Below are 14,335 nucleotides of genomic sequence, written 5' to 3'. Positions count from 1 at the left end.
GATAAATCACATCTATAATAGCAATGACATCCATTCACCTTTCTGCCACAACAATGTAATAACATTGATGTATGATGTGTGCAATGTTAGTAAGCCCTTTATTTTCCTCTCCTGTAGTGTGTTGCAACAAATCATTTGTACTTTGATAATAGTTACTGTTATTTCTGGACATATGTTTCTTACTGTTCCTGCCTTGAAAGATCTAAAACGGCAACCTGATATACATAGAATATAATTAAGGCCAGCTCCCTATCAGTTATCTTCATGCTTTTTAGCAAATGGCAACTGCAGAAGGACTCATCAAGCGCTCTGGAGGAGAAGAGAGACCTTTTGTCCTCACACGATCTTTCTTTGCTGGATCACAGAAGTATGGTAAGTATGGACAAGCTACATGCTGTTGCCAAATATACTGGTAGAGCTGATTTTCTTTTAATACCAAATTTTGACGGGCCTAGTACTTGGTACCTTGGTATTACTAACCACAGCAATGCATTATCATCATTAAGACAGCTTTGATATACATCTCCCATATAATTGAGTGGATTTAAAATTTGACTGCTGCCTTATCTTTCATAGCTGGCAAAAATTGGAAGATGGATAGCAAACCATGGTGTTCCATAACACATACCCACCATCAGTTGCCTATTCCAGTAGTATGCTCACACCAAACACAAGACCTGAAATGAGTTTGCTAGCTTAGAATCCCCCTCTTCCTCCTTTCTTAGTCAGACCTGTTCATTGACTTATGAGCCTGAACTCAGTATGTAAATTTAAAGCAGTGCTATTGGGATTTCCAGGAGCAGTATGGACAGGGGACAACACAGCAGATTGGAGTTACCTGAAAATCTCCATTCCAATGTTGCTTACACTCAGCATGGTAGGAATTTCATTCTGTGGAGGTAAGGTGTTTATTCTGAACTTTTCACCAACAGTAGACCATCAGCTGGATTAAGCTTGCATTCTGAGGCAGATTTAAACACAGATAATGAAAAGCTAGTGTTTAAGCCCCAAAACAGCCCTCTTTCCTCTTACAGTCCAATGTATTTCAAAGCAGTTTTATATATTTAGGTTAATTACAGCTCCAAGTCCCATCCTGAACTGCAAACCTCAAGCTGTCGTCTGTTAGTACCGCTATAATTTAATCGTGTGTCCAGAAGAAAGACTTACCATATCTCTCAAAGCAAACAAACCACTTTGTCAATAGTTGGATGTTACAATTTTTTTATTTATTTTTTTACTTTTGTGAGATCAGGCTGGTACTTTTCAGCAGGGTAGCATGTCCATATTCAACTAACATATTTAAGCATTTGGCATGTTTGTAATGGAATTCCACATTTTACAGAAACCTTTCCAAAAACTCATTGTCTGTCTCTCTAAAATCTAGCTGATGTGGGTGGGTTTATTGGAAATCCAGAACCAGAACTACTTGTTCGCTGGTATCAGGCTGGAGCATACCAGCCTTTCTTCAGAGGCCATGCCAGCCTGAACAGCAAACGGCGTGAACCATGGCTGTTTGGAGAGAAGAATACACAGATCATCAGGGAAGCCATCAGAGAGCGGTACAGCCTTCTTCCCTACTTATATACACTGTTCTACCGGACACATGCTGAGGCTGAACCAGTTATGAGGTAAGATCATAATGGACTAAATCAAAATGAAATCTCTTGTTCTTTAAAGAAAAAATCCTTCTTCCAAGTCAGGAAGTTTAATGGTTATGGCAAGAAGGATGCATTGGAAGAAGAGTTAAATTACCATCACTTACTTTCATAATCATATATGATTTTTTTTTAAAGCAAAGAAAAGAAATGTTCACTTCCTAAAAGAGAAAGATTCAATAAATCAATTTACTAATATTCAAAAAGAATATTATCCCCTACTCTGATTCATATCTAAATATTACTAATAGACCCCTAAGCTGCTGACCTGAAAGTGCTAATATCAGTATTTTTTTTCTCTATTTAAATGCTTTTTGTTCATTTGGAGGAATAGGCTACCAGGTTACCCTTATGAGAATTAATTTTGCATAGATAATTCAAAGATGAGGCATAATATTCTGTGCCACACTCCCTACAGCCATTCTTCCTTTAGTAGAATAATACTGTGTAGAAATTAGGTCAGGAAGCTAGCTTTGTTTTGTTTTCCAGCCGATAGACATCTCAACAGAATGAATCGCAGCTGTCATTTCAGTGGAAGATAAAATTACTGAACACTCTTGTAGTTTTGTCTTTTACAGATAGCACTGGAATTGCTATCTGCTCCTGTCACATTTCCTCCCACTAGCTGTGATGCCAGTGCATCACAGATTTTTAGGAAAGATGAGGCCTGGTTTTCAATAGTGTTGAAACCCTGGGCTGCACTCAGTTGTGAACCTTATTTGTGCATGTAACTGTACAGATATTTACACATGCTAATGTCCTATTTGTATGCATGGTAACAGTCACTGCATGGGGCCAAATACAAGTTTTAAAAATGGATCAAAACAAAATTACGAATCGTAAATTGTGCATACCAGTTTGGGCAGCTCTAGTATGATCGTCTGTCCAGCAAGAGGCTTGAGCAAAAAGTTGAATTTGCCTTGCTTTCTGCTTTTGCAGAGTGGGAGTATAAAAGTACTAGAAGTGCCTTAAGTCTTGTTACACAGCAGAGCTTAACAGGTGACTTAAATATGGCATTTAAAGGCACACATGGGTTACAAACTTATCCAGTCTTCCTGTGTTGGATATTAGTAGCCACAGCTTTAAAGTCAGGGAAAGGGAGCCTGAAAACTTCAGCTAGGTCACAGAGGACTTCCTGGGAAAGGAAGAACTGAGTAGACCCAACCTTCTTGCTTCCCACAGACCTCTCTGGGTAGAATTCCCTGAGGAAGTAGAAACTTTTGGTGTAGAAGATGAGTACATGCTGGGTAAGTAGTGATTTTTTTTCTCATCAGCTAGTATTTGCTTCAAAGTTACACACTTCTGACATTAGCATATTGTAATAGCAAGCAGTTTGAAAACCTTGGCCAAGATTTTTAAGTGAATAGTGATACTGAGTAAGATCTCCAAACGGGGCTACATTTTCAGAGACTGAATGCTACGGACTTCCTACGTGGAAGTCCTTTAAACAACTCATGTGCGGATGCAAAAAAATGGAGACACCCAAAATTACTAGTCACTCTTGGCCTCTGTTTCCCTGTGGGGCACATGGAAATTAGTTTCATCATTTGAGCACAGAACTAAGAGCAGGAATTCCGGATAAATGTCATCCAACATTAATTGACTGTTGAGCTGATATTCCTGCCCCTACAAGCCAGTATTTCCAGAGATTATACTTAAAATATGAAGGAGCTAGTCTTGTAGTTGTTGCAACCCCAAAGTCAGTAAATTTTCTAGAAGTGTTCTAATCATGCAGCACAGCACAGATTCCTAAACTGTGCTGTGTTTCCTGTATGTTAACAATGAACTCCCATAAAAAAGTTCCCTCTTTACAAGTGGGGTGAAAGACTGAAAAACATACTAATATGTTTTCCTATTTGAACAAAACCCACTCTCCTATAACTAGAAGCAAGAAAAAGGGGAGCACCATTTGGCAAGCACTTCACTGGAAACTGTGGGACTCATAGCAGCCTCTTACTAAGATTCTGTAACTAAATTCAAGGCGGTATGAAAGGCTTTTGCTACCTCTTGTATCAACACAGATAAATCACCCTCGTCCATCTTGCTGTAACTCTGAGGCTGGAGATAACTGAAGAAATAAATTTGTACCTCTGAATGTGTCATGTTAGATCTTCAGAACTTTTTTCTACTGCTCCCACATCAGTTGCATATGTTGAATACAGCACTGCCCAACCAATATACTCAATATATCTTTCAGGAACAAAGTGTAAATATTTCCAGTGAAGCACACTTTACAGAAGCTTGTGTGCAAAGTGATGCTTTTTTTTTTTGTTGATTTGGATTATAGGAAAGTAGGGGGTGGGGTTGGTTTAACAGGAAAAAATTACAGATTCTCCAGTCCCTTACCCTGATAGAGAAGTAACATTTTGGTGAGGGCCCATTGTTAACAGTAAAAATATGCCAAGTTCAGGATTCTGTACTGGTATTGCATTGGCATAACTCTTATGGAAGGGTGGATTTTCAGGTGCAAAGAGGAGCCAAGCATCTGACTTACAGAGTTGAGCATTTGACTTCATTAAGTGATTTTGAAGACCTCATCCAACAACTCAATAGTCTTCATCATTAATATTAGCTCCAGAGTAGTATACTTGGGTAAAGTGTTTTACATAATAACCATGTTCAATAATAATATCTAGCTCTTTTATATAATCATTTTCATTGACAGAGCTCAAAGTGTTTTACCAAAGAAGTTGGTGCTATTAACCCCATTTTACAGAAGGGGAAAGTGAGGCGTATAGAGGGGAAGTTATTTGCCCAGCATCATCCAGCAAGGTAGCAGAGCCAGGAACAGAATATAATGGGTCTCCTGTGTTCTACTCCATGTCCACCTACTGCCACACTTCCTTTTCTATTTTTTAATTCAGGAAAAGCTTTACTGGTGTATCCAGTCACTGAACAAGCAGCCACTGAAGTGGATGTTTTACTGCCTGGATCAGATGAAGTAAGGATAAGTAAGAACATACAATCTCTGGTATTTAGTTCAAAAGAAATCATTTACCTTCATTTTTCTGCAATCAAACACATCACACAGTAGCAATGACCTATTCATATCTTCTCTTCTCAGAGGGCCTTTTCTCAAAGCCTCTCTCCCCCATTTTTCTGCTTGTCCCACAGCAGCCCCTGTGCTTTCTATACTTACCTATTCCAGACTGGTACATAAACCTCCATCCCCTTCCTAATTTAAATCACTTCTCAAGATGCACTCTTTCTGTGACCTCTCTACAAGAAATTAGCTGATGGCATAATCTATTTAATTATTTCATTTATTTTTCCTACAGTAAATTTTAATTTACTTGGAGGAAAAGATAAAAGAGGGAGATAAAAGGTAATAAAGACACTAGAATCAATGCTGTGGGATTAGCATCCATAGATTGCTGCACAAGGAAGATGTATGTTGGTAGACAGATATTTTAAGAGAACTTTGGGAAGATATCTCATTTTTGTGCTATATTTCTGTCACCCTGATCATTGTACATGCTTGTTATGTCCCATTCTCCCACCCCATCTTCACTGAATACACTTCAAAGTAAGGATTCTCATTTCAGGAACTAGTAAGTACATGGTACCACGTCGGTCAAGATAACAACACAAAGTGCTGCAGTGCAGACTGTTCTTCAGTGTCCTATTTAAGAACAGCAAACACCAACACATTTAAGAAAATCAGTACTTCTCTGAAGTGGAAGTTATTTATCCACATGATGGCAGTGCAATATACTCCTACATAAATGACTTGGTTTCAGAAGCAGAAGTTGTCAAGGAGATACTGCATAAAGAGTGTCCTTAAATTCTAGAACATATAACTTAAAGGCCTTTCATGTCACAACACAAAATAAATATATAAATAATAAATTATATTAATGAATTCATGAGAAATAGATCATATGATCATTTTTTTGACGGTGGGGAGGAACCTGGGGGAAACCTAGTAATGCTTAGCCCAAAGCAATTTCCTCATAATGCAAATTTCATAGAATCATAGAAAATTAGGGCTGGAAGGGACCTCAGGAGGTCATCTAGTTCAAACCCCTGCTCAAAGCAGGGCCATCCCCAACTAGATCATTCTAGCCAGGGCTTGGTTGAGCCAGGCTTTAAAAACCTCCCAGGATGGAGATTCCACCACCTCTCTAGGTAAACCATTCCAGTGCTTCACGACCCTCCTAGTGAAACAGATTTTCCTAATATCCAACCTAAACCTCCCTTGCTGCAACTTGAGACCATTGCTCCTTGTTCTGTTATCTGCCACCACTGAGTACAGTGTAGCTCAAATTTGTGACAGGTGGAACAGTTACATTTTATTACAATATTTATTACAAATTTTTCTCCACTGGGTTTTCATATTTTCGCATAATACACAACACATACTGTAGCGTTATGAATGGCACTGTTACTTAATACCTCTAGCAGCTTCAAGATCTATTAAAATTAATGTAAGTCGTAGAAAAGGTCTTTATGTTTTTTTACTAGATAGTGAGGAATTGGGTCATTGGACTCAACATTAAAAGGTACTTCTTGCATCTCAAGAAAACAGTAAAGGATAGTGAGACCCAGGAATGAAATCACAAGACAAATATCCCTGCACAGGTATCTGATCTTTCTCTGCTTATATATCATGCTTGTTCCTTCTGTCTTCCTTGGTATAGGTGTGGTATGATTTTAGAAGATTTATTCGAATGGAAGGTCCAGGAAAACTGAAGATCCCAGTAACTTTGGAGAGTGTATGTTGTTTGGCCTAAAATATTGTTTCCATCTGTTTGATAATTTAAAAAAGTCTCTTGCTCAAGCACTTATAAAATCAGGGAGATACTAGGCAGTAAGCAAAGATGTAAATTTACAGCAAACTAGCTGCTCTGACCTAACTCCCCGTGGTGACACTCCTAATGTGTACTAAGAAGTTGAGCTGGCTACCTTGCATTTAGTATATACTAAGGGCTAAATTGATACCATCCCACCTATACGGCATGTAAGTAGACTTTAGGTGCCTAAGAGTGACATTATTCCACCCTGTTCGTGTCCTGAAATATCTGTTCATGCATACCTTTGTAACATATCATCACCTGACCCTAAAGATGCAGCCACAAAAAACAGCGAGAAGGAGGGCCTACCCATCTTTTACATTAACTGTTTTTCAAGGACTTGGGCAGGATGGAAGGAATCATATTTAGGCACCTGTCCACTTACATGCCTAATAGGTAGACTAGAATCTGACCCTAAAATTGCCCACAGATGGAACTGGTGCATAGGAACTAATGAAATGTAAGTTCACACTCACCCTACCTTTTTCACAGAAACTTCCCTCGTAAGACCAGCCCTCTGGGAATGTTGGAAGAACAAAAAGTTTTTCAGCAGCATTTTAGGGAGGTGTGAGCTCACTTGGCAACCTGACGTTTCTAGGTGGGACTACTGTGGTCAAAACCACTACGTGCCTATCAACATCAGGCTTAGGTGACAATTAGGCACGTAGAATGATAGCACCTGTGTTTGCCAGAGCAGGCCAATGCGTGATCTTTGCCTGTATCCTTTGCTCATTCCACCCTGGCTGCTAGTATGTGCTCTTAATTGGGACGGGGACACTGCACTGGGTAACAATAATAATCGAATGTTGTCAGGATAACGAGAATACAGTAAGATTGCTTCCACTCCTATTGTAAGTAGAACAAAGTTTATCAAGTTGCATGCTCTCTGTTGACATCTGGTAAGAAATATCTGCATTTTTCTCCTCAGTTAAGTTAAAAAAATAATGATCAGTGAATGGCACTGAGATTTTCACAGCTGAGGTCTTCTGCCCTGGTTTTGCTGTTGGTAGATTCCAGTGTTCCAGCGTGGGGGGAGCATCATACTCCTAAAGACTGCAGTAGGAAAATCCACTGAATGGATGACAGATATTTCTTATGAACTTCGTGTTGCCCTGGACTCCAAGGTACAATGGGCCTGTGTGTTTTTTATCCACCTGTCCCTTTTCCCCTTTGTCCGTCTCTTCTGGTACTGTCATGTTCCAGCTGCTCCTCACTTTCTGGAATCTTTTCCTCCAGCAGCAGGACCTGCTATATAGAAAACAGGTGGTTTTGTGCTGCCTGCCTCGCCAACACAGCATGGCTTAGGCCAAACACACCTGCTTGAAGAGAAGCCAGTCTCCTCCAATTTAGTGGGGAGAAATTTGGCCACCTTCTCACTTTCCTGGGCTCTATTTCTTCAGCTTGGGGACCCTGATGGAGCACAAAGACTGTTCCTTTAGCACAAGATTGTAGGATGGCTGCAAAACTAGAGCAGTTCCTGGTTTTCCCTTTGCTTTTCCCCTTCTTTGTCTACCAGCTTCCAGTAACCTGGAAAGAGGAGAAGACAGTGGAGGATTATGTCAGGCCACAAAGCTCCTCTCCAGCTGCAAAGATAATTTTTTCATGGTGCTGCACAGATAAGGAGATAAATTTACAAAGCCATAATATCCAGACATTTGTAATACTGCATCATTCCTCACTGGAGTGTTTTAGTATTCCAGATCTTTTTAGCACATAGTAAGATTTTTTGTGTTTATAGGGTTGCACAATGAAACTGGAAATAAACTGCTGTTAACTCTCTTCTACATCTGGTGTCTTCCATAGGACTCTGCAGTAGGTGAGCTCTATCTAGACGATGGGCATTCATTTCAATACCTCCATAAGAAGCAGTTCCTGTACAGGAAATTCACTTTCCATGAGAATATGCTCTCTTCCAGGTACCTGTAACTGACAGAAGTTTGTTTAGCTTCCCAAACTTATAGGCTACCAATAGCAATGCCTCTTACAATTCATTTTACTTTGGGTTCAATCCAAATTGTTGTAGTTGCCTTCATTAGGCGTGTCACAGGAGAGTGATCAAAACCAACAGGTTTAGGCATCTAGGGTCCCTACAACAGTGTTTCATGCCACCAAAGGGCACGATAAGGGTATGCAGGTGTAAGCTGGGAGGCACCTGGAGTAAACCAAGCTTAGGGGTATGTCTGAGCCCCCACCCCTCCTCAGAGCTTAACCACCTATATGGCATCATCTCAGAATTCAGACTGCCCAGAGATACCTAACTGTCAGCACCACTTACTTTGGGACCAAGTATAGCACCTACACTGACCTTCACTGTCAAAGAGGAGAGGGAGCTTGCCCACCTGTTATATAAATTGCCCAGTGATTAGAGCGCTTGCCCTCCCCTTGTCCATGAAAAAGGATACATGGATTCTAGGTCCTCCTCAGTCTAAGGGAACTCAGTCTTACATGCCATACCCTCCAGGAGAGTGCCCAACCCACCAGTCTACAAAATAGGCTAGGTGTGGATACCATCCACTCTTTCTGTTGAAGCTGGGCAACTGGGGCAGCCCAATATACAAGAGGCACAGAACTATAAGGACAGCAAGCAAGAGCCCCTAACTCGGTAGCCTACTGAGGAGAGCACCCCCCTGAATGACTGAATGAGATCTGTTGTCCAGATGGGTAAGTAATATAGTCATGAACCTACCGGTTTTTCCTTGCTTCTTCAAACTTCTCAGACAGAGGTGGAGATCTGTAAAATTTACCATGAAATGGGATTACAGAATGTTTTAGGTAACATTTTGTTAAAAAACACACTTTAAGTCCATCATTATAGGTAAGCCTGAATCCTGTTATGAGGTTTTCAGAGAGTACATTTTGTAGTGTAGATGCACCTTTACCATTTCCATCTACTTAAATCATTTTCAGAGGTAAAACAGGTAACCAAGAGCTTGTGAACTGTGCAAACAGGTTTTTTTTTTGGTTGACAGATAGTTCTGAAAAGTTGAAAAAATACATAATTTCATATTGACCTGAAGCAATTTTTTCTATATGTTTAGCATATTAAAGAATCAGGAAAAAAATCAATGTGCCTTGAAAAAATATTTAATTTCAACATTGTGTTTTCAGTTAATTCTTTTTGAAGGATTTTAAAATAAATTTGAAGATTCAAACAAAAATATTTTGAATCTCAAATTGAAACATGTCACTTCAAAACATATTAAAATAAAACTTTTTTAGCTTTTTTCCCCATTTTGGCAAAACTGAAATTAATTTACAAAACATTCTAGTGTTAAATCTGTATTTTCTACAGTATTGGCTATATCTATTTTCTTCTGTATTGGCTAAAATAAATCTCTGTTTTGTGAGATTAATTGATGCATCATAATGGCAGTTAACAAAGGGGAAAATTATCCCTGCTATAACAGAAATTATATTAGGGGAAAAATAAACTGTTCTGGAAATGTGAAGCAAGAGAGTGTAGTTGTGGTTTGTCCCTTAAAGTTTTCATCCTTTGTTGCACTTCCACTGAGAAGCTGCTGTATTTAAGATATTTTTTTCCAGCTGTGCAGATGGAAATGGACAGTACAGCACCAAATGTGGAGTTGAACGAGTACTAATTCTGGGAGTTCGACAGCAGCCTACATCTGCGATCGTCAATTACCAGGGTAACAAACTATATTATATTTCACTTCAATTTTAAAACTCTTGCTGGTGCTCTTTAAAGGCAACAAATTCAGAAGGCTAAACAGAAAACAATTATAGAATGGGAAGCAACACTGCTTGGTGCTGCTCTGCCAGTAATTGCACCCATGTTCGAGGGATCTTCTTGACACATATTTAGTCTTCAGGAGAGTCTCTATAAACCCAAAGCAAAACAAAGTACAGTATAAAGTAAAAAGAGAGGCAGAGAGCGTTTCAGCCTGGGGATCAACCTAGCCTTCGGAGGGCTCCCCCGGCAGCAGACATTTTCTGCCAGTCTGAGCACTTATGCTAGGAACACTGAAATGGAGGCAGGAATTAACTCTCTGGGTTTTAAAGAGCAGGTGGTGCCTATGCGTGGTGGAGGGTAATGGAAGAGGGGTTTTTTTCTGTTCTATAAACCCCTGCCCAGAGGAAGCTGCGCTGAAACTTAGGGCTCTGCAGGTCCACAGGAATATCTGTGTTCCTCTTTCCTTGGCTGCACTTTGGAAACGAGAGATGAAGTTACAGCTGTCTCCCAGCAAAGGGCCCTGCAGCATAAGTCCCAAAACTGAAAACACTTTGGATTTATTAATAACCTTCAACTACCTGAACTGTGGTTACAACGAGGATACGGCTAGACTGTTCTCAGCAGTGGCAGATGACAAGACAAGGAGCAATGGTCTCAAGTTGCAGCAAGAAATTGAAGTTAGATATTAGGAAAAACTTTCTTAACTAGGATGATAGAAAAGCACTGGAACAGGTTTCCCAGAGAGGTTGTAGAATCTCCATCCCTGGAGGTTTTTAAGACCCAGCTAAACAAAGCCTTTGCTGGGATGATCTAGTTGGGGCTGGTCCTGCTTTGAGCAGGGGATTGGACTAGATGTGACCTCCTGAGGTTCCTTCCAACCTTAATTTTCTATCATTCTAATATTGTAGTTACTGTAACTGTACTTCTGAATTAACAGTTAGTTCATGTTCTCAATCATGTAGCAAGAGATACAATTTAGAAGTAAAATAATCCTTTTCTACCCTCCAATAGGATGAGTTAAATCTGTAAATTGTCCTGGCCTGAGTAAGGGTTGTTGGTTGTAGCCGTGTTGATCTAAGGACATAGGCAGACAAGGCTGTTTGGGTAAATGTGATATCTTTTCTTAGTTGGTCTAATAAAAAAATATCACATTTACCCAAACAACCTTGTCTGTCTATGGCCTGAGAAAGGAAATTTGAAGCTAAGAACAAAAATGTTCATGTTTCTCTCTCTCTGTCACAGGAAAGTCCATAGATTCTGACTATGGAACTACATGAGCAGAAAACTATGAACTTACACAAAAACTTTTCTAGGGAAAGCAAGAGGAATTTGCATGATGACTTTTTCCTCCACCATGGGTGCATCTACACAAGATGCTTACTGTGCATTAGCCTAATAACACTGCACAGTAGTGTCACAGCAAAAACTATGCTAATAGCCTACTTGCACAGTGTTTTTAGGCTAATACACAGTAAGCGTCACTAAATAACCATTCACTGCTACTACTGTGCAGAAACTCTAGGTACTGTGCATTTATTTAGTACTTTATTAAGGAAGTACTAAACTAGATGTGCTGTAACTCAGGTGTATTCATGAATGTATAAATGCACCCGCTGCTGTCCAGAAACCTCATCTTTCTTCCCCTTTAGAAGTGATGTTGGTAATAACATGCTGCCTGCACCTGTTCACCTCTGAGGCACATAAAGCAAAAGTTAACACTGTAAAAATTATTAACTTCTACAGAAGAGTGCCAGAGCATAAACGTTTAGTAGTAGCTTCCCCTTGGGAGACGCATAGAACCCAAGTATGTTTGCAGGCTAGAAGAAAAGGAGTAATAGTACCTTCAGCTCTTGTAAAGCCTGTTGAGCAGAGCATATTGGCCAGCTTTGGCCATAATTGCTCTCCTCTTATCATGCCATTGTCTAGTGATGGAGGGAGTATTCTGATCCAATGTAAGTAAAAGAAATAAGATAGTCGTATACAATTTTCTTTGGAGAAATGCTAATTAGAATGCATAGTAAATTCTCTTTTATCCTGTTGAAATTTAGATGGAAAAAACAAAGACATTATTTTCACCTATGATGACAAGACCTCCACGTTGACTCTGGAAAAATTATTATTAAATGTTGGCACTAACTGGGAGATTTACCTCAAGTGAGAGGAGGAGCCACATCTTCAAAGCACTTGAGAATGTTGAAAGAAGGTGGTATTGGAGGACTTAAGTTGCTCATGAGTCAAGCTGTCTTGAAGCATGCAGCTAACCCAGGCTGATCTTCTATAATATTTTCTTTTGGAGGAAAAAAAACCCACAAAAATATTTTAGTTAGATTTGAAAATCTCATCCCAAGTCAGTAAATGGCAAAAATTACAGCAAATAAGCCTTGAAAAGGGCTCATCACTGTCCTGCCCAGGTTGGCTTCACTTTGACAAACAAAGTACATTTTGTACTGGGTTAAGTTGTGCCCGTGTTTGAAGTAGTAACCTGAATGAGTGTGATTACTCTTATTACAAACAACCCCCTCCCCCCTCCAACCCTTTTCCATCTTCCTAGGACAAGGAAAGGCCGTTCAGTCTGTCTAAAGGCCAGTTGCTGCAACAGTGAATAAAAGAGGATAATATGGGAGATGGGAAAACACCTTAAATGTTCACTTCCAAACGTTTGAAATGTTAAAAGGTCCACATTTTTGTACAGAATGACATCAGTTTGGGGCGTTAGCTCAACCTCCAGAAAACACTTAAAATAATAATTCTCCTTTCTCTCTCCTGTCCCCAGACTTTTTTTGTAAACAGTAAAGAGAGTTTCACTCTGAAGAGTGTGGGTGGTGAAATGCAGAGAAAAATGATCTCTAGCTCTTTCCACACTGAAGAGGAAATGCCACTGGAGTTGTATGCTGTGCCCAGTAATCCCACACAGTGCTGTCAGTCATTTCCACCTGCTGCTGCTTATTCCCTGGGGATTTCTGGGGGTGCCAAATTTCAGTTAAAGCATGCTCTGACCATTAAATTCTGACCTACTGAGTATGATTGATTTAGGCCAACTCATTCTTTATGGGAATCAAGTATTCTCTCCCCTTTATTTTGTGGAATTATATTTCCTTTCACATGCACCCTTACAATCACATGCTCCTTCTAGCAGATGGATTGGCAAATTTTCCTCAAAAGACTCAAGGGACAGAAACCTGAAAATTCCAATTCTCAGGACATTTGAGCAAATCTCTGATGAGTGACCTCAGATGAATCCTTTGCTTCCTTGAGTTATGTAAGATGGTGAGCTACTCACCAACCTAGGAGAGGCTGACCTCTCTGCCTCCCTTTCCTACCATCCACAACTCAAATCAAACCCTTTTCCTCAAAGCTTAATTTATCATTACAAGAAGCCAAAAACCATGCCTTGGCAAAAGCACTTGAGAGCAGTAGACAGACTTTCCCCAAGAGCTCACGTGATCCCTCTAGCTCTCTTAGATTTGACCACTTCCCAGTTGGGTCTGATAACTGAACAGGACTGATAGACCTCACTGATGTGAATCTTCCAGAAGGCATAAATTACCCAAATATTGTCTTTAATTATGCCAGTGCATGTGCATCAGAGAAGGACGAACTAAGCAGACTAATAAAATCATCTCCCAACTCCAGAAACAGGGTAAAAAGCAAATGCCCTCTTCTACTAAGATCTTTTTCTGCACCTGATGTCTCTCCTCTTCTGTTGATTGTCTATGATGTAAATCCACTGATTGCAATGGAATAAATATGGATTATCAGCACATGTGAAAGGACAATCAGGTCCTAGCTTTCTATTGTAACCCGGGTGGTACTCTAAGAGGTACCGCCTCTCCAATTGAAGGGATCAAAGCAGGTGCACAAGCACTGTGGGAGGTGTAAGGACTCTCCTCCCCCTATAGAGCAGAGCCAGACCGCCAATGGGGACTTAACCATATACCTTTTAATACTGGGAACATAACAGGCATAAATCAGAAGGTATAGTGGACACTACAATGCCCAAAGGGGGCAGGATTCAACAGAGGTTAGACACCTACAATCATTGACAAAAAACAGAGTTGACAAAAAACAGAGTTAACAAAATATAAAACACAAACAGCAGAACAAACAATACGGGTTGGTGAAATATAAAAAAGGCACAAAATGCAAAATGTCAAATGACAAGGAAATATAGGGCCTTGATACCTGGAGGGGGAGGG

The 14,335-nt window shown here is 39.9% G+C and overlaps 1 protein-coding gene across 1 annotated transcript in view; it reads left to right on the top strand.

Annotated features, from left to right (window-relative positions):
* The window catches only part of GANC (glucosidase alpha, neutral C), a 45,348-nt gene extending 31,456 nt beyond the window's left edge, over window positions 1-13,892 (top strand). Inside the window, exons 18-24 of the mRNA XM_019551864.1 lie at window positions 2,838-2,902; window positions 4,520-4,596; window positions 6,296-6,370; window positions 7,459-7,572; window positions 8,252-8,364; window positions 9,992-10,095; window positions 12,188-13,892. Of these exons, the coding sequence (XP_019407409.1) occupies window positions 2,838-2,902; window positions 4,520-4,596; window positions 6,296-6,370; window positions 7,459-7,572; window positions 8,252-8,364; window positions 9,992-10,095; window positions 12,188-12,297 (658 nt within the window). The 3' untranslated portion in view covers window positions 12,298-13,892. The remainder of the gene's footprint in view (window positions 1-2,837; window positions 2,903-4,519; window positions 4,597-6,295; window positions 6,371-7,458; window positions 7,573-8,251; window positions 8,365-9,991; window positions 10,096-12,187) is intronic.
* The last annotated feature ends 443 nt before the right edge of the window (window positions 13,893-14,335 follow it).

This window comes from Crocodylus porosus, unplaced genomic scaffold (genome assembly GCF_001723895.1).
Source record: "Crocodylus porosus isolate Cpor-Errol unplaced genomic scaffold, CroPor_comp1, whole genome shotgun sequence".
In the NCBI taxonomy this organism is placed as follows: domain Eukaryota; kingdom Metazoa; phylum Chordata; order Crocodylia; family Crocodylidae; genus Crocodylus; species Crocodylus porosus.
Note: the sequence above shows the minus strand (reverse complement) of the source record. Positions and strands in the feature narration are given on the sequence as shown.